General features: G+C 52.2%; 1 protein-coding gene across 1 annotated transcript; it reads left to right on the top strand.

The window, feature by feature from the left end:
* Positions 1-2,129: 2,129 nt before the first annotated feature.
* Positions 2,130-20,121, top strand: Adora2a (adenosine A2a receptor). The gene is made up of 3 exons (XM_028773920.1): positions 2,130-2,401; positions 11,311-11,878; positions 18,357-20,121. The coding sequence occupies exons 2-3, from the start codon at positions 11,556-11,558 to the stop codon at positions 19,264-19,266; spliced, it is 1,233 nt and encodes a 410-aa protein (XP_028629753.1). The 5' UTR covers positions 2,130-2,401; positions 11,311-11,555; the 3' UTR covers positions 19,267-20,121.
* Positions 20,122-20,510: the final 389 nt, after the last annotated feature.

The raw sequence follows: 20,510 nt of genomic DNA, 5'->3' as shown, positions 1-20,510 counted from the left end.
AACAAAGGGTTGGGGGTGGGGTGGGGTGGGGGAGTAGTCTGAGAGTGGAATTCTGGAACCTGACAGAGCCCAGCTGGCCCCATGGTTAGGACTGAGGAGTTGGGACTTGGACACAAGGAAGGGTGGGTAGCTGTAACCTTCAAAGACTACCTGAGGCTATACAGACAAACCAAAACCCAGAGCTAGAAACCAGGCTTCTAGGGGTTATGTGCACTGTCAAGGGGCAAGACCCACACTAGGAACAGGCCTATACCTTCTGCCTCTGAAGCCTTTTCAAGGGAGGCTCCTGTTTGGTTTCAGCACACGTAGCTGGGAAGGGAGTCAGGCCAAGACCAAAGTGAACCTTTATTGGCTGGGTAAGCCTGAGCCACCTTGTAACTCTACACAGCTTCAAGACACATACGTCTACAGAGCTGAAGCCAAGCAGGCTTTGACTGTCATGGCCACAGGACACAGTTTCTGTGGTGAGATGCTACCCGTCAGAACCTAAGGGTGAACAGCAAGGGCTTTGTTTTCCCGAGGACCAGTATTGGAAAGGAGGCCTTACTCCCTGGGCTAGTCAAGACCCTCTGGCCCAGTGGTTCTCAAACTTCCTAATGGTGCAACAATTTAATAGAGTTCCTCATGTTGTAGTGACCCTAACCGTATTTTTGTCGTTGTTGCTTCATAACGGTAATTTGCTGCTAGAATGAATCATAATGTAAATATTTTTGGAGATAGAGGTTTGCCAAAGGGATTTCGACCTACAGGTTGAGAACCACTGCTGGGGGGTAGGGTGGGGTTGCTCCTGGAGAAAGATGCTGGGCCCTGGAATTGGAATGGTTGAGAGAGAAGCATCAGAAAACAGGAGGGATACCCCGCCCCCCAGAACTGGCCGAGTGTTGGCCTCTACTTCATGAGTCCCCATATTCCCTTTAAGGGGAATTTTCAAGATAGTCATTCCAGGACAAGAGTCTTGACAGGGATGGACAGGATGGCATTGCTCCCCCATGAGAACTCAGAAACAAGGATGCAGAGTCCAGTTGGAGAATAGGCCCTAGCTTGGTTGGGTCTCATCCTTACTCCTTTGCTACTAGCTGCTGGGTAAGTTTTAGGAGGTGGCTAAACAGAAATAACTACATCCCTGGAAGGCACATGGCAGTGCGCGCCAGCGTCGGGGCAGCCCTTGGAACTGGTCCTGCTTGATGATGGTTGTAGGCTTAACCTGGAGGTTGAAGGTAAGACGGCAGTGCTCCAGTCTCAAGTGCTCCCTCCAGGGGATCTCAGGTTTAATTCAAATTGCACAAAGGTCCCTGCTCTAACCAGACACGCGCACCCTCCACCCCCACAGATGCACTAAAGGGTCTGGGCTCCTCAAATGGAAAACAAAAGGTCAGACTTTGTGGAAGAATGAGCCTGAGAGACTGTTCCCTCAGGCAAAGTTAAGCCCTGGTAAGTGACAATCACCATTTCAAAGGCAGACATCAGGCTTCTCCGAGGGAGGGCTAGGCACCTGCACTTGCGAGATTCCTTCCCATCCAGACCGCAGCCCGGAGGTGGAGGTGTGGGGTCTAGCCTGGCTCTCAGCCAGCCTCTCGACACACTTTCCTCTAGCCGATAGCCTGTGGGTTCCAGGAGGTTCTAGAAGACAAGATTCCAGAAAGGCCTTGGCCATCGATGCCTGGGAGTATAAAGGACTTGTCCTGCTGTGAACAGATTGAGATTTGCAAATCCTTCCAGAGAGACAAGATTCCATGCAGACTTGGGGTCCAGCCGCCCCCAGTTCCAAGAGGAGGAGATTCCCAGCCCAGAAGTCTGAGAGTCCTAGTGAGGCTGTGGTGCAGATGCACTCTCTCTTTGCTCAGTAGTTCAGAGAAGTAAGGATGTGGGGGAGGAGTCACGGTCTCACAGGCATCCGAGATATAAGAACTGCGAAGGACCAACCCCCCCCCCCCCCCCCCCCCCAGCCCCGGCCTAGAGTCGGGTGTGGAGCAGCTTGGGGCATAACAGCATCAGGGCAGCTTAGCTCCGACAAAGGGCAAAACAGGGAAGACCAGAGTGGCATAGGCAGCCTAATGCCTTGTGGAGGAGCCACCGGAGAGGGGTGGGGCGCCAAGGCTCCATGGGTGGGGGCATTTGGGTGGGGGTGGGAGTGGCGCTGGAGGAGGCGGTCAGGACGCGTGGACCTGAAGCGCCCACGTTGGGACGAAGGGTGCTTGGCTGCCGGACCCATCACCACCTAGCCCTCCCAGGGCCATTTCCTCTGGTTCCCGCCTCGGGGCCTCGGTTTCCCCCCCAGCAACGGGGCGGGGCGGGAGCAGCGCTGATTTCAAAGTCGCCTGCAGGGTGCGCCCATGAGTGGCGCGGCCGGAGCTGGAGCCTGAGCAGCCGCTGAGACGGTGGGAGCCAGAGCAAGAGGCAGGTCAGCGGGGGTCCTGGGTCCCGGGGACCCTGAGGGGGGTCTCGGGTGGGAGTCTTGGCGGTTGTGGCCGTCGGAGGCTGCGGAGCCTGGAGGTCTGGGCGGACCAGGGTCCTCCCGCCCCTCGGAGCGCCCGCCGGTCCCTGCTACTTCTGTCCTCCCTTCCTGCTGTCTGGAGAGGGGTCCGCGGGTGCCCAGGTCCGAGCCTGCCCTGGACGCTTCGGGAGCGGTTGCAGCCTGGGTCCTCGGCGCGGTCACATTCCAAGTGCGGTGCCATCGGGGCGATCCTCAGCAACCGGAAAGTGCTCAAAGGGCAGGTAGGGAGGAAGGGGCTCGAGAAAGGCAGGGTGGCGGGATGTCTTAAAGTCGTCTAGACCCGCCGGCGACGCACGGCTACAGCCGTCGATTTGTCCCTGCGCTGAGGACTGAACCTGCAAGTACACAAGTCCCTTTAGGGCGCGTCCCTGCCAAAGCTAGGCTGAGGACGTCGAGGCGCGACCGGAGGTAGGCGGGTCAGACTCCCGGGTTAGGGGTTCAAGCGGGCACCAGGCTGCTGCGGGGAAGGCGCGGCAAGAGCAGGGGAGTTTGGAACCCGGGGGAGGGGAGCATCCTGTTGACTGTGGTGGCGGGAACTCTACTTAGGGCACTGCAGGGAGTCCAGTGAACAACAGGGTGGGTGTCTGGAGTGTCCAAAGCAGGGGTAGAAATGGCGGGAACGGCTACAACTCTCAAGGGTTTGGCAGAGGATGGGCAAGGAGGAACATTTAGACTAATTTTGCCCGCCTATGTAATAGGAGGAACAGGGATTCACAGTGGTCCAGAGCAACAGTAGCGGCAGGCAGGCAGTCGCCAGGACTCCTTCTCCCCAGGACTAGGGCAGGCAGAGCATATATTCTCTTGATGGCTGGGGAGAGATTTGGACCCCTGTCCTTACCCAACCAGAGAGGGCACTTTGTCTCCCTGAGATGGGAGCCTGTTCTCTGTCCTTCTACCTAGAACTCATATCTCGTTGCCCTAAACTCTGCCTCTACTGCCCAGCTCCCTCTGTACTCCTAGACCCCGTGTACCCTTCAGGAGATTGTCTATACCCAACCAAGGATGTCCTTGGTGTCAGGACCCTTAAGATGATGGCAGAGAGCTCTTTGAAATACCGGGTTGGGAAGGCTCTGCTTGTTTGGTTCTGTAGTCGCTGCTCAAAGGTTGGTGTGTCCCCGAGTATGATATCAAGATCTCAAAGCTCAGTTCTTGCATTTTGGGACTTCCCAGGTTCTCTCAAGTTCTGGTGTCTCTTGAGCAACCCCAAGCCAGCGTGCATTCCCTTAGAGGCTGACCGTGACTGTTCTGGGCAGGGCTAGCCTTCCTGTTCATGGCTTGAAGTTAGGCTAAGGTCAGCCCACACAAGGAATATGAGACAAACTGTGGTCCAGGCAGAAGAAGCACCGGGTGATCTCCAGTGTCCTGCCCATGGGGTCAAAGATTTTGGTGTCCCAACCTGGAGTTTGACCTTGGCCCCTTGCTGCACACTAACTAGGTGACTGAGGGAATCCAGTCTTTCATCTGTAGAGTGATGGTCTTCTTGTAATGCTAACACACAAGGGTGTAGAGGAGGAGAGAGGGGAACAAAAGAGATGATCTTTGGTTGGGTGTGGGGGCAGGTCCAGGGGAAGGTGTGGTGGCAGCGGTGGCAGTGGGGGACTTATGGTCAGGATATGCTAGAGGGCAGGTCAGGGGGCTCTGTTCTTAGGCTGGGAAACCCTGGAAGGAGAGGCAGAGATTGCTATGAGAAGAGGAAAGCATGAACAAGAGTTGGTTTGGGAGCAAGCATGTAGCTTCAAGACATCCGGTCCTACAAAGTCCAGGGCCTGCACGTGAGACCACAGTCCCTGGTGGTTCTCAGTTGTTGCCTGCAGTCAGCAGCTCTTGCCTCTAACCTGCTCGTTCCTGAGCTACCTCACCTCGGAGAAGCTAGAGCCCAGCCCAGGGCCCTGGGTAGTGTGTGCATAGGACAGTGGAGGGTGAGACAGCTGGACAGACAGATAGGTGGACAGACACAGGTAGGAAGCGTTTTGGTGAATTCGATAGAAGAGTTGAAGGGAAGAGGATTTTGCTTCAGGCAGGTACTGAGCTGGTAAAAGAGAATCTCTCCAACTTCCAGGGAAGAATCTGGGCTCTGGGACACGCCGGGAACCACGGAAGGGTAGATCATGACCTGGGGAACTCAGTGGGGGATGTAGTCTGTAGGGTGGAGAGAGCAGAGGTGGTACAGAACCTGAGACTAGGACCGAGGTCCACCCTGGGACCCCAATAGTAGAAGAAGATTTGAGGTACAGAGAGGAGCCTTTGGAGACCGCTCATGCCCAGAGCAAGGCCTAGACCCTGAGGTAGGGAAGAAGGAGCCATGTGGTACAGAGACAGAGGTCTCAGCTCTGAGATCCTTCCAGGTGTCAAGCAGGGATGGAATGGGGGAGAAGAGAAGCTGCCCTCACTCCAGGCCTGGGAAGAGGTTGGACACTAGGAATACAGGACCTTAGGAATACAGGAATGCAGCTTTTCAGGTACCTCTAACTTTATGTCATATAACTCTGTTCAGAGACTCTAGCTTCAGGAATCTTTGCATGTGGCCTCACAATGGCCTCCGGGAGCCAGGAGCCAAGCTAGTGGTAGTGCTGATGGGCAGAGGGACAGTGACAGAGTTCAGGTGGATCATACTCAGGTTGGTCCAGTGCAGCCGCTGGCTCTTTCCCTTCAGCCTCTTTGGCTGCATCATCACATCTCTGTCCTAAGGACCACAGCAGTGAGCCTGCATCCCTCATTTCTAGTATACAGGCTACCCTCCTGGTGATATTCCACCCAGGGATCCCTTGTTCCCTTCCCAGGAGATACCGTACCTGTCATCTGCAATTTATGGGAGGCACAGGTATTGAGGCGTTCATGGGATGCTCTTACCATGACCAGTGCACATGGAAGAAGCCAAGGCACAGTGGGGGGAAGTCTGGTATGGACTTTGCATGGATTCCACCTGGGCAGCTCCCACCACAGGCTGCTCTCCCAGTACTTCTTTGAGGCCTGGATCCAGGGAAGGGCTTTAACTGGAGAAACAGCCTGCAATGGATGAGTGGTACCTGACGCAGGACTGGGGGAAACCTGTGGTTCTCTCTGGGAACCAGACCTAGACAAATGGGGGTGTCAGGGTCCATCCTAGGGCTCTTAGTGGGAGAGAAGGGAGATGTGGCTGGCCAGTGGCCTTTGAGTCTAGAGCCTGGACTCTAGACTGAGGTAGCCTGGTTCCTGGCTGCTTATGGTGGGAAGTTATTGCGAAGGGCAAGCTAGTGCCTTGGCCTCCAGCTGCAGAGAGCTGGTTCTCCCTTCCTGCCCACATCCTGTCCCCAAGAACACAACAGCAGCCACATGGTCCCTCCCACCCATGGTCGTTGTGGGAGGGACTTACTGGTCACCTGCTTGAGGACTTGGGGCTCAGCTTTTACCAGGTATTAGAATTTGGGTACCATGTAACTCTAGAGGGATCAGGAAGGGAAATGAGACCCAGACCCCATAGTCAGTCAATGTGGCATTAGGCAACCTCGGGAGGGACCCGTCGTGTTGACTGATGTGTGAGGGAGGGGCTGGTGGGTTTGGGGATCTTCCTGCAAGCTCCAGTTACTGCTGAGCCACTCACTATATGTCTGCTCTTTGGGTGGGGGAGATGCCAGTCCATCCTATCGAAATTCTTGTTTGATGTCATTCTCCAAATCAAAGGACAGATGTTGGCTCTCCTTCATTCCAACGTTGTCTCTGATTCCAGTAAGAATTCCTCCTTGTTCTCTCTTCCGTCCACCATGGCCTGGGTTCTCAACTTTACCTGCAGGCCCAAAGCTTGTCACATAACAGCGTGTTCTTTATTCTGACCCCCCCCACACCCCGTCTTTCCTGTTCAAGACTTTGTGCTTCTTGTTCGTCTTCGCTCTTGTGTGCCAGCGAGTCTGATAACTCTCCTTCTTGCTTATGGCTCTTCCCTTTTGAGTTATTAAAATTAGCACTGCGTGGGCTATACCTTCCTCTCCTGTGGGTTTGGTGTTTGGTATTTTTATTTTTATTTCACCCCTCCCCCTTTTTCTTGAGACAGGGTATCACTATGTAAACCAGACCAGCCACTACCTCACAGAGATCCACCAGTCTCTGCCTCCAGAGTGCTAGGATTAAAGGTACACACCACGTCTTTCACGGCCTTGGTTTCTTGCATTCTGAATTCTGGCCTGTGGCTCATCTGAAGTGGGAGCTGAAGTCCTAGGATCAGGCCAGGGCTTGTAACAACTTCTCTGCCACCAGCCAGGACCCAGGCTGTCTGACTTTCTAAGATGGCAGCTGTCATTGAAAAATTCCCAGGGTTCTTGTCCTTTGAGACTCCTGCAGTAGACCCCAGGACTGTAGGGATCAACGGTGCTAGCTGATAGAGTTCTCCGTGACACAGAAAACCAGGTAGCTGGTGAACATTGTCCCTGTGAGAAAGAGGCAGGCTGGTGTGATGACACATGCCTGTGAAACTATCACTTAGCAGGTAGAAATGGGAGAATCAAGAGTTTGAGACCAGGCTGGAGAGATGGTTCAGCGGTTAAGAGCACTGACTGCTCTTCCAGAGGTCCTGAGTTCAAATCCCAGCAACCCCATGGTGGCTCACGACCATCTGTAATGGGCTCCGATGCCCTCTTCTGGTGTGTCTGATGACAGCTACAGTGTACTTATATACCTACAATTTAAAAAAAAAAAAAAAAAAAAAAAGAGTCCAAGACTATACCTGGCTACATAGCAAGCTCTAGGCCAGCCTGGGCTATGAGGAACCTGCCTCAAAACAAAATAGTAAGGCTGGGATTCTAGAGCCCAGGAAGAAATCCTCTGCAGCTGCCATGGGTGGTGTCTGTACTGTCCTGTTCCCTCCGCTTAGCCAGAGCAGGAGCAGTGTGTGGAGCCCTGCCTGGGAGCTCATAGACACATCCAGCAGGGGCTGGAGCCACCACCTAGGCCTGTGTACACAGAGCCTCCGGTGGCTCAGGAGAGATGTGGATTGGAATTAAATGATTTTAATTAAAGTGGCTGGTTCAGGATGGGAGGGGAAGGGAGGAAGAGGCAGCGGTGTTGCATCTGAATGCTGGGTGGCCAGGTGGCCGTTCCTTCTAGTTTCTTGAAACATGTTCCACAGCATGTGCCTGGAGGTGACATGGGACAGTGTCTGCTCTCTACCCTGTCCCCAACAAAGGACCATTATAAGGAAATGCAACATTATTAATATTTAATTTTCCCACTTGGCTAGCAACAGATGACTCAAGGATTAGTCCGACAGAGCCAACAGAGAGGGATAGGAAATTGCTAGGTCCTGGCTCTACACTGGCCCCTTCTCCCGGGCCCCAGCCTTCCTGTGACTCCAGAGCTGAGGCTTACAACCTTCCTAATGCTGCAACCCTTTAATACAGTTCCTCATGTTGGGGTAAACCCCCCCCCACACACAGCCATAAAATCATTTCCGTTGCTATTTCATAACTAATTTTGCTCCTGTTATGAATCACAGTGTAAATATTTTTGGAGATAGAGGTTTTCCAAAAGGGTCAAGACCCACAGGTTAAGAACCAGTGCTCTGGAGGCTTCACAAGGAGGGAAGTCTTCTGTGGCAACCCATGGTATTCTCTAAGGACCATGCCACCCGTTAACGTTCCTGGTAAAGCTGAGAGTCTTTTCACCTGTTTGGGTTCTGGCTTCTCGTCTGAAAAAATTGAGTTCACCAGGCCATCAAGGAGATAGCTTTCAGCCACTTTCCAAAATGCCAAATGGCTTGCACAACCTCCTCAGCGGGGGTGGGGGGGGGCCCAGTGTAGTCTTGGTATTCAGATCAGTGGCCACCTGGAGAACACGGGGCTTGGTGGTTCAGCAGTTTGGTGGTTCAGCAGCTTGGTGGTTCAGCAGCGGCTAAGCATCTCTTGGTCCTGAGTGTTGCTCGGTCTGGTCAGTGAAACATTACTAGGTTTGAATTGTCCCAGTGGGAACATTCGTACTACAAAGAAATCCACAAGTCAAGGTGCCCTGGCCCTGAGCTAGTTTGCCTGCTTACAGCTAGACAGCCTCAGCCTTCGCCTGCAGGGCTCCTCCCTCCTGTCTGTCCTGAGAATGCCGCCTCGGGCTCTACTGATCTCCTGGACTTAGGACTGGGGAAGGCACAAAGGAAAAGAAGATTTTGGTTTGGCAGCTGCCCAGGTGGCTCCGGGATCAGAGGAGCTTCCCCTGGGATATGTAGCAATAACTAAAGGCCTGCAGGAATGTTGAAGGAAGGGCAGAGGAAAGGGCCCTGGGACAGGAACCTCCAGTGTGTCCTCAGCCAATGCAAGGCAGCCTGGCAGGAGGGCCAGCTGTGTTGAGACTAGAGAACAGCAGAACAGCCTCAGCACAGTCAAGGAAGAGTGCTGGTATCCAGAAATATCCAACATGGGTCCCGCACAGAACATGAGGAACCTTGAGAACTGGGAATACTCGGGCAGGTACCAAAGCTGCTGGGAGAGCTTCAGAAAAAAAAAGGTGGGGGTCTGGGTTAGACCCCTGCATAGCTGGTGTCCTGGTGACTATGGAGTCAGTGGTGTTACTGTGGGGGGCGGACAATACTGATGGTGTGACCAGAAGCAGCAGTAGCAGGGCTTTAGGCTCAGGGATGGAGCCATCTCACCTCGACAGAAATGTATGATACTCCACTGTCCTGCTGGGGACCCTGAGGATAGAGAAATGTTAAGACCTGGGCTAGCCTTCTAGCATGGGCTTGTCTGATTGCAAACTGCCTCAGTGCCCTTCAGTGACGATTCCACTAGAGAAGCCCCGAGGGATATAAGCGGTTATCCTTTCTCCCCAGGAGACACCAGTCAGGATTCATGGGACACAGTAGCTCTTCAGGGACTCACTGGGCCTGGTGAGGCCTGAATGGACAGTTGAGCCTGCGGCTGCTTCAAATGTTGAAAGCTAGAACAGGAGTCAGTCACAGACCTGTTGTGGTCAGATGGACCCCTGATGAATGCTGGTGTAAACTGTCAGCCGAGAATGCAGAGGGTACATGGTATGTACCCGGAGGTGGTACCCATACCAGATCTGGCCATTCCTTTTGGAACATGCGTTCCGAGCAGCTAGTTGGCGAGTAGCTTGCACAGAGCTGGGACTCCTAAGGACTTAGCCATAGGTGTCTCTGCCTGACCTTAGGAGCGAGGGCATCACTTAGGAACAGTAATTCCGTCAGTTGCTTCAGACTTTGTCTTCTCCTTCCAAACCTTCAGCATCAGCTTCATAGACAAAGGACAAGCCACAGCTGTATCCACTCTGTCTCTACACTGCAGAACTGGCAGCATCATAGAAGCAAACGGGAGGTTCATTTCTTTTAGCCCTCTATTTTACCTCTTGGCCAGTTTCAGATGGAGAAGACCCTTCTTTCCAGGCCTCCAGTTCCACTCATCCCTCCTCTCCTTGAGAGGAGAAGGAGAAGGAAAGATTTGTCTATATACAGGGGTCTGAAAATTAGCCTCTAGCTTCTGATGGTTGTGGAGTTCCATTAGCGGTCAAGGACTGATGGGCTGGGGGGCGGGGAAGAGAATCCTTTGGTTCTTTCTTGGGGAGTAACAGGCTTTTGGAAGAGTCCTGCTTACATTAAGCTTTTGTAAGCTCAGGAAGTAGAGCCCCCCGGGAGTTTGGGCTTAGCTGGTGCCTGCTATCGAGAGAGAAAGACTTCCCCTTTCCAGGGGGGTTCTCAGTTATTCCTGTGAGCTGTCATTGTGACTCTGGAGTAGCCTTTCCAAATCTATTGATAAGTGCTGAAATGAGCCCTCAGTATCATCTGGGGCCCAAAGGTGTTACAGTCTGACTGGAGAAACTGAGGCCCGGGAAAGAAAAGCATTCTTGCACATGGCCCTCCAATGAGTCCTTATAAGCAGCATTCCCTGCCTCAGCTAGGACAAGTGTGGAGAGACAAGCTGTGGGAGGAAAGCGGGAGGCGGATCCCTCAGGGAAGGGAAGCAATCACAGCGCCTGCCCTGCCTGGCTGTGCAGCCTGCTGGCAGGAGTGCTCATCGCTCTTGCCCTCAGAGCAGTGGAGCAGTGGGTTTGGCTTGGACCCTGCTCTTTCTTGCTGCCTGCGAGGGTAAGGATGTTTACTTGCCAGAACTGGAGGATAGGACAGGAAGGCTCCCAGATCTCTCCAGAAAGGAACTCTGGAGAGTGTCTGAGATGACCTTAGGGGCAAGGGCATCTCTCAGGTGGGGATGGTAGTATCCTGAAGGGATGGGGCAAAATGAACTGGGCTTGGAGACTGGCTCAGTGTGAGAAGACTTGGGGGGCAGGAGGTATGGGGAAAGCCCAGTAGGGAAAGAACCTTCCTGGAGGGAGGGTCTTGAGGGACTGATAGTGAGTGTAGGGACCCAGAAGACTGGCCAGGTGGCTATAGAAAGTTTGAAAAACTATATAAGGGGAGCTGACATAAACATCAACTTGCCTTGACTTTAACTTGCTCCTGTAGATTAAAACAAACCAAAACGAACAACAACAAAATCTTCAGCCGCTGGTCCAAGCTGGGAAAGAGGGTTAGTAACTGTAGTACCTGGGGTGAGAAAGATGTATCTTTGGTAATGAAGACAGATCAGCAGGAAATCCTGGTTCTGTCTGTATTCTCTCCTGTGTCTGCCCTGAAGAGACTGGAAAAGGAATAGCCTCCCTGAAAAGGGTTGAGTGAAGATCTTGACAAGACTTCTTTGGAACCAGTGAGCTCTTTGGGCCAGTGTTCTGACTGACAGATCGGGCAAGATGGGCGTCATTCTCGGGCAGACACCTGGCCCACAACTGACACAGAATCTGAAGTGGCCAGGGTGGTTCGGTTTTTCACTGGGACTCTCTCTTTACAGGTACCTCGGAACTCTGAAGCTGAGCGGAACCCGGTCAGATTCCCCTGGAGAAGTCATGATCTCGGGAGATGCAGAGTCATCTGTGAGAACGCCTTTGGGGAGCTCTCTCTGGAACCGCTCGTGGCTCTTGTGAAGAAAGGGCTGCGGGGTTTGCGTGGGTGGGACGGCTGGGCTGCAGCTATGGACCGAGAGCTGGCCCAGGCCCGCATCTTTGCTGAGCCTGCCCAAGTGTGGCTGCTCCCACCATGGGCTCCTCGGTGTACATCACGGTGGAGCTGGCCATTGCCGTGCTGGCCATCCTGGGCAACGTGCTCGTGTGTTGGGCCGTCTGGATCAACAGCAACCTGCAGAATGTCACCAACTTCTTTGTGGTGTCGCTGGCGGCGGCTGACATTGCGGTGGGCGTGCTCGCCATCCCCTTCGCCATCACCATCAGCACCGGCTTCTGTGCCGCTTGCCACGGCTGCCTGTTCTTCGCCTGCTTTGTCCTGGTCCTCACGCAGAGTTCCATCTTCAGCCTCTTGGCGATTGCCATCGACCGATACATCGCCATCCGAATTCCACTCCGGTGAGCGGGGTGCAGGGGGGGTTTACGTCTGTGCATAAGGCTTGGTCGGTGGGCTCAAAGGGCAGGGCTCTGGGACTCCGTCTGAGTCTTTACAGAGCTGGAGGTGGCTATGCCTGTCTGGCTTATCCCTATAATTCCAGGGTACCCCCCACCCCGGGTCACATGTCGAGGCTGTCTATAGGCAGCTGTGTATGGCTAACTCTCAGTGATGGTAGCTTGGCTGATACGACATGCCGCTGCTGTGTGAGCTATTGCTTCATACATCTGCATATGATCTGAGCTGGGTGGGGAGCCATTGGGGAACCACAGAACCTCGGCTAGGAACCCGCCTCTGCCACCATCAGCCTTTCCCCAGTGTGTACATTAGGAGGGTGACCCGGAGAGGGGAAGTGACTTGGCCAAATGCCACAGTGAGTCATTTGGATTTCTATGCAAATTACATTGCTCCTAGATCTGAGAGGACTCTCTGCCAGTATTAGGGTATGGCTACGCAAAGGGGATTTTTTTTTTTTATGTTGGCTTTTCTGTGAAGTGACTTCAGCCAAGGATGTGTAAAGAAGTTCTTCCTGGAAGCCTCTTCTTGGCCACTCTGTAGATAACCCTGGAGTTCTTCTTAGCCACCCTGTAGATAACCCAGGCAGTGTGCTACTCTCCCAGGGGCTCCTCCTCTGTGTCTTTCTACCGGAGTTAGATCCTGTAGCTAGGGCGGCTAAAGCCCTTGAAGAAAGATTCCATAGTGGGAGATTGGAATACATAGTCTCCATAGTGAGTGTTTCTGCTCAAGCAGAGTTCCCGTCCACAGAGGAAGCATCAGCAACTCTACTGTTGGACTGAGGGCATCCAGCAATAAGAAGGACCAGGCTCGGGGTGCCGTGAAAATTCAGGGTCAGACGCAATGGAGTCTTTAGAGGTCATTTCCTTCCTCTTGTCTTCTGGATAGAAAAAGAAGGCTCTGAGAAGAGACCTTGCTCGCCCACAGCCGTCCAAGGAGTTGATAGCAGAGCGGGGAAGAGTAGCCCACCACCACTATGACGTCACTTTGAGGAGTGGTCTGTCTGGAGTGGCTCAGTCCCCAGGAAGGAATGTCACACAGCTGTGATTATCATCTGAGCCCTAAGGAAGACGCAAACACCCACACTGGGCCGCTCAAGGGGATGGAGCCTGTGCCTTGCATTCATTGCCTTAAAGACTTTGTCAAAGGCGACTTCAGCCAGGCATGGTAGCAAACACATGCTTATGTCCTTGAACTTGGCAAAAGCTAGAGCCTGGGAATGAGAAGTTCTAGGCTAGCCAGGAGTCTAAGACCCCTGTTCAAGGAAAAGAAAAATAATCAAAGAAAATAACTAACAAAGGGAGGGATTGGAGCCAGCTCTAAGAAGGGACAGAGTTAAAGGTCACACGTGGGGACAGCCTGTCCTATTGCTTCTAGTTCATATTTCTGAAGTAGACCAAGATCTAGGTTCCTGCAGGGGAAGATTAGAACATAGAGGCCTAAGGGAAGTCTGTATGTGAGTCCCCATGGGTCAATAGCATCTAAGACCCCAGGAGCTCGGTCTATGTAGTAGTGGGTCACCAAGAGGAAGCAGTAACTTAACATTCCCCATCTTCTAACTCCAAGAAGCAACATATCAGGAAAGATCAGGATAGCTGTTCACAATTTAAAGGTTTCAGCTTGCTTTCCTCTCCTCAGCCTCTCCCTGTCTCTGTCTTCTTGGAATCAAGAGGCTGAATCCCTCAAATAGGAATGAGTTGTGTGGCTATAGAAAGCTAGCAGCGCTATGCTGGGCCTGTTTTCTCACGGGTAACAAGAGGTCAAGTTTCTGTGTTGTTCCTCACAAAGGTCTGCGGGTTCAGTAAGCGGGTAGGAATGATGAGATGGGGCAGGGTAACAGGAAAGGATTCCACTCTTCTGTGAGCTGGAGGCTTGACACCAACAGCCTATCCCTACAGTAGTTGCATTCCTGGAACCTCTCGACCTCAGTTCCACTTGGACCTTGGGCTATCTGAGCTCTGAATGGGGCCTTGGAAAGCCCAGGCTGGTCTCTTCAAGGAGCTGATGATACCCACGGAGGATGCTCCTCTTGCCTATGATCAGTTTTATAGCTGCCATGGCGTGTTAGTACAGGATGTCCTTTGATCATCCTGGTCCAGCATTTCAGCCAGAGCAGATGTCATGACCCTTGAGGGAGACCAGAGCCAGAAAAGAATATTTGTGTCTCCCAATCTGGATGGACTTTAGAGCCCTTCACTCTTCTTGACCACTGAGCTCCTTCACGCTCCCGCCTCCTGAAGTTTCTGGTGACGGAGAATGTGGAGGTATCTTGTATAGTGGCTCCTCAGGCATGATGGGGAGATGGAGAACACCAGGAGACCAGGCATGAGGGATTTCTGGAGGGACCAGGGGACCAGACATGAGGGATTTCTGGAGGGGTCAGGGGACCAGACATGAGGGATTTCTGGAGGGACCAGGGGACCAGGCATGAGGGATTTCTGGAGGGGACCAGGAGACCAGGCATGAGGGATTTCTGGAGGGGACCAGGGGACTGGGCATGAGGAATTTCTGGAAGGATCAGGGGACCAGGCACAATGGGGATCTGGAAGTGCTTTCTAGCCTGGACTAACTTTTTCCCCTTCACAGCTAGTAATTCAGGCTCCTCTAAGGTGCTACTGGCAAGGTCCACAGGCTCAGTCTTTGACGGAGCCATAATCCCAGACTCGCACCATGTACCAGGAATTCTTTTCGCTGTTGTTGCAAAGAATTTTCAGCTTCAGGATAATCTGTCCCCTCCTTCCCAAGCATAGGCACCCTGTTAAATTAAGGCAGAACCTCAGGAGTAATAAAGAAAACCAGGCCAAGGGCAAAGATGCGGCCCTATGTCTGCAAGGGATGAAAAGCCTGGGGTAAGAGACCAGGCTTCCTTTCCTGGAGATCCTTCACACCACTGTCTCTAAATCTTACCCCAGCCTGTGATATTCCCATTCATAAGCATCAGGTCAAGGTACACAGTGGTTGTGACAGTGATAGCTCGAATTGTATGTGGGGAGTGGGGGGTGGATGTCATGAGAATAAAACCCAAGCAAATGTCCCAAGGAAGGAGTGAGCCAGCGTGTGGGTATGGTCTCTCCTCTGGGCCAGAGAAAGATGGCCTGGCTCCTGAGTGCCAGGTATGGTGTAAGGCTGATTTAGGCTGGTCTCTACCTGTGGAAGGTTGAATTTCTCCTTTGGGGTTAGATGCCCTTCAATTCTTAGGTCACTGGCCCAGTAAGTTGACTTAGAAAGTCCCGCCTTCTCCTTGATGTTGCAAACATACGTGAAAACCCCACCTGGAATTGTGGGTATATTCTAGAGCCATAGGGTGAGGCCCCCGGTATGGCTGTTAGTCAGGATTCTCAGGGAAAGGCCACCTCTACAGGCTGGAGGATATGGGGACGTAGAGACCACTTGAAAATAGGCACTGCTGGAGACTCTGGCAGCCACATCCTATGTCTCCTAGGCTCCCTGGAATGGTCCCCATGTCATGCTAGGCAGCCTGAGCACCCTTCTCGCTACACTGAGTGTATTTATCCAGAAGGCCAGAATGAGACTGTGTTAGTCAGAAACACAAGCCAGGCTATGCCCTTGGGATGCCTCTAGTTTGTTCGTGATCCCATTTGAACCCTGATGCTGTCCTAGACCTCAGGCTCCTGTTCTATGACCTTGATCTCCTGATTCTCCTGCCTCAGTTTCCAAATGCTGGAAATATGAGCTCGTGCTCCTATTGAGGGAGGGGTGTCTGTGTGTGTGTGTGTGTGTGTGTGTGTGTGTGTGCGCGCGCGCGCGCATGCACGTGTGCTTACATAATACCTGCATGTGCTTAAACATTGTCTCCAAGCCCCTCAGTACTTCAGCAACATAAGAAAGTACATCTAACATATTAGGTTCTGTTCCCCTAAGGGACTTTTCTTCCAGAGTGCTGTGGAAGACTTCCCCTTGTGGGTACCCTGTCTGTAAAAGTAAATTGGACAAACCTGGGATTTCCATGATGTATTCTCAGAAGCTGTCAGACCTGGGCCGTTGTCTCCAACAACAACGTAATAACTCAGACTTACTTAGTTGGGATCCCTTCTCTAAGAGTACCACCGTTCTAACTACCAGGATCAGAAGGCCTGTTCTGAAAACAGTTTCAAAGTCACCAAGGTGGGAGACCCTACACCATCCCCCCAGAGGCTTGTGAGTACCCCAGGCAACTCATTTCTCTGACCAGCAACTGAATAGCTCTGATCTACCCTGAGCCACAGGGAGACTCCCTGGGGTTTCCAGCCTCTAAATTCAACATCGTGCCCTTATGGTCAGTGGCGAGAATGGTCTAGGATTCTTAAGTTTCATTTCATAAATAAGGAAATTGAGGCCCAGAGAGGTGAAGTGACATAGCATTCCCTGTTTACAGGAATGTACCAGGACTAGGACCCAAGAAGGGTACGCTTGTCCCAGAAAAGATGTGACCACTTATGTAGTTTCCCCTCCCGTGAGGATCACGTAAAAGCACTATTGAGGGGTTATCTGGCACAAAGTATGTAAGTGTTAGATGGGGTGGGGACCCCAGAACTTCACTTTTGAGCTTCCAGGCAAGCAGACATTCAGGGCTTGCTTTCTGGTACTTGGTAGATATAGGAAGTCTGTGACCATCCTGCAGAGGCCCTGTTGCAGGTGACCAAGACCCCGCCTGGTGGAGCCCACGAAGTTCCTGAGAATATATATGACAGTTACTGTTGACATTCTGGATTGACCAGGCTGAGGTTGTAGCAGTGGCAGAAAGGTTGCCTGTCCTATTTAAGGCCCTGGATTTGATCCCCAACCCCATCAGGAAGAGACTGGAACCGGTGCTGACAAATTCATCTGGGCTTGAGTTGCCCCTGGGTCTCGGAATGTTCACAGCAAGTCCCTGCTTCCCCTACGGTCTCAGTTTCAGTTTCTCCAGCTCTAAAACAGAGGGACAGATTAGATAAATGGTTAGAAAGTATAAGTGGTTTTTTTTCCCTCTTTGTTTCTTTCTTAATTGACCACATTTAAAACAGAAGTTTTCCTCAAACAAACAAACAAAAAAACCCCTCCAGCCCCCTTTGAGGTTTGAACATTGGGTACACGTTTTCTTCCTTCCTTCTTTCCTTCCTTCCTTCCTTCCTCCCTCCTTCCCTCCTTTTCTCTCTCTCTCTCTCTCTCTCTCTCTCTCTCTCTCTCTTTGTTTCTTTCTTTCTGTCTGTCTTTCTTTCTGTCTATCTGTCTTCTTTCTTTTATGGTGAAGCGTCTACTTAGAGCCTCACGCATGCAAGGTGAGTTATTTAACGCCAGGCATACATGTTACATTGAGACAAAGATTGGATAAACACATTCCAGCCTTCCTTTCATGTCCATTATTAACAGTGGGTACCTGAGGCTGTCACCTGTAGGTCACAGCCTCTCTGTCGCTGCTTTGAGTCTGGAATCAAAAAGTATATATGTTCACCTTGTTACCTACCATACGCCCCTGTCCCCCAGCTGACAACATAGAGATAAATGCAGGAGACTCCTCCAAGATGTCTAGCCTGAACTTGAGGAACAAAAGCTTCTATTGGGAGGGTAGTCTTCTGTTGCCAGAATCAAAACCGTCAAACATAAGCTCATCCCTTAGACGTTACCAAAAGTCCCCTTTTTTTAAATCAAGAAGACTTAAACAAAACATTCTTTTCCCAAAATGATGATGTATTTCCAGTGGAGTCGTCGAGACTACTTTCTCGTTGACGAATCAAGGCCCCCCTCCCCACAACCCGGAATTGACAATCAGCTCAAGAATATTGTCATCTGGCCGTCAGGCAAATTGATTACTGTCTTCTTTCCCACCTCATTCAGTGCCTCTTGATTATTATGAAGGCCAGGAAAATATCAATACATAATTGTCTCATTTCTGCCCAGAGGATTGTGGGTAGGTTCGGAGAGGAGGTGATATTTCATTAGATTTGGGACTTCCACTCCTCCTCCACGCCCTGGGTAGCCTCTTCTTGAGGACCATAGAAAAAAAAGGCATGGAGTGTAAGTGGCTCAGGCCCTCTACAGGTCTTATCTGGCTGGTTCCATTTCCAGAGCTCTGGATCTGCCCTACTCTAAAGGAAAACATGCTCTAATAGGAATCAAGCTTAACCATCGTGGAAGTCAAACATATCCCCCTAAGACCTGTAGTCTCAAGACTATTACCTACAGTCTCAAGACTATACCTAATACCTATAAAAACACCTGAACATTTGTGTGATGGGTTCCCATTTCCTGGATGTCTGCTTCCCGTTACCTCCTTGCAGCTATGAGACAGACAAAGCTCAGTACCTCACTTAGAAGACTATACTACCTAGGCTAGGGGGAGGAAGTAGCTCAAGACCCTACAGCCAGCACAAGGGGACCGTCTAGGCTTCTGTGGACTTCTTGGTCCTGCTAGATTCATCGGGTCTAATACCAGTCCTCTCTTCCCAGGTACAATGGCTTGGTGACAGGTATGAGGGCGAAGGGCATCATTGCGATTTGCTGGGTGCTGTCATTTGCCATCGGCCTGACCCCCATGCTGGGCTGGAACAACTGCAGTCAGAGAGACAAGAACTCCACAAAGACCTGCGGCGAGGGCCGGGTGACCTGCCTGTTTGAGGACGTGGTACCCATGAATTACATGGTCTACTACAATTTCTTTGCTTTCGTGTTACTACCCCTCCTGCTCATGCTGGCCATCTACCTACGGATTTTTCTGGCGGCCCGGAGACAGCTGAAACAGATGGAGAGCCAACCCCTGCCAGGGGAGCGGACTCGGTCCACGCTGCAGAAGGAGGTCCATGCTGCCAAGTCCCTGGCTATCATTGTGGGCCTCTTTGCTCTCTGCTGGTTACCGCTGCATATCATCAACTGCTTCACCTTCTTCTGCTCCACGTGCCAGCACGCCCCTCCATGGCTCATGTACCTGGCCATCATCCTGTCCCACAGCAATTCCGTTGTCAATCCCTTCATCTACGCCTACAGGATCCGGGAGTTCCGCCAGACCTTCCGGAAGATCATCCGAACCCACGTCCTGAGGCGGCAGGAACCCTTCCATGCAGGGGGTTCCAGTGCCTGGACCTTGGGGGCTCATAGCACTGAGGGAGAGCAGGTCAGCCTCCGCCTCAATGGCCACCCCATGGGGGTATGGGCCAATGGCAGTGCTCCCCATTCTGGACGTCGTCCCAATGGCTACACCCTGGGGCCGGGGAGTGGAGGGAACACCCAAGGGTCTGCTGGGGATGTGGAGCTTCTTACCCAGAAGCACCAGGAAAGTCAAGAGCACCCTGGCCAAGGGGATCATCTGACCCAGGGTAGAGTAGGAACATCCTCATGGTCTTCAGAGTTTGACCCTTCCTGAGGGAAAGACGTTTTAATATTTTTGGTTGGCTGGACCAATCTCACTAAGAGAAGAAATACCACGCTAGGAAACCCATTGGGCACCTGGCTCCCACTTTAAACTACAAAGAGGGAGCATCAGGCTGGAGCAGCATGAAGCCCAGTAAGAAAGGCCTGGGGTGGAAGAAGCGATGTTTCGTGCTATAGGGCCTTGGGTTCCGTCGGGGCTGCAGCAGCAGCATCTTTGAAGGCAGGGCCCAGTTCCCCTGCTCCAGAAGCATCCAAAAGAGCTGTTTTGTCTCTGTCAAGCAGCTGTGGCTTAGAGGACTGTCCAGGCCTGATGTCGAGGGTATGGCTACTTAAGGCCTCCTGCTATATAGTACACTACTCTCCCCAGACCGTCTAGGGCTCAGGGAGCTGCTGGCCTAGAAGTGGCACTTGGGCTATTTTTGTTTTTCAAGAAGATAACAATGTGAGGAAACCCTTTCTATTTTATGGACTTTCCCTCCCTGGCTGCTGGGTCTGTGGTTGATCCTGCTGTGACACCCTCCCCCCCCCTCCCAGGGAATTGCAGATGGTCCTCTTGGGCTAGCCCAAGCTGCCATGCACTTAGTCATAGGGCTATCTCCAGCTAACAAAGCTGGACTGGAAGACAGCAACTATGAAGGGCAGGGTGCCAGAGCATGGACTTAGGTCCCAGGAGAGAGATTAGAGATGTCAAGCCATGGACCCGAGCCTGGGTAGTTCAGAGCTGCCCTGTCCGAGGCCCTGCCTACTGCCTTTCCTTCTGGGGGGACTCGTTTGTTTGTTTGTGGATTCCCCCCCCCCCGGAGGTAAAATAAAATGAGCCATACTATGTTTTAAATTTGCCTGCTAAGAATGACGTGTGAGTTCTTTCCTTCACTCCATAGCCAGCTTCTGATGCACACATAATGAACTCATGCCAATTGTATGTATATGTACAAACAGACGAATCTGATCTACAGACAATCCCGGGGGCTTTCCAAAGACTCCTATTCTCCTAGTCGCACCAGAATCCAGATGCCTATGTGTTGGGTGGAATGAATGGGCGCAGGGTGGCACACTTACATTTCCCATGGGAGACCTCGTCACTCCTCACAGGCGTCATAGAAGGTGGGGGTGGGGGGACTGCGTGTTCAGTCACACCTCGATGGTCATTGACCCCCTCCTGTCCTGAGAACTAAAAGTGAGAGGACCTAGAACCCACTTCCCTTGTTTCCTTCCACATGTGCTACAAGGAAGACC

The sequence above is a fragment of the Grammomys surdaster genome, unplaced genomic scaffold (genome assembly GCF_004785775.1).
Source record: "Grammomys surdaster isolate TR1022 unplaced genomic scaffold, NIH_TR_1.0 237, whole genome shotgun sequence".
Taxonomy (NCBI): Eukaryota; Metazoa; Chordata; class Mammalia; order Rodentia; family Muridae; genus Grammomys; species Grammomys surdaster.
This window is presented reverse-complemented; position numbering and strand designations above follow the sequence as displayed.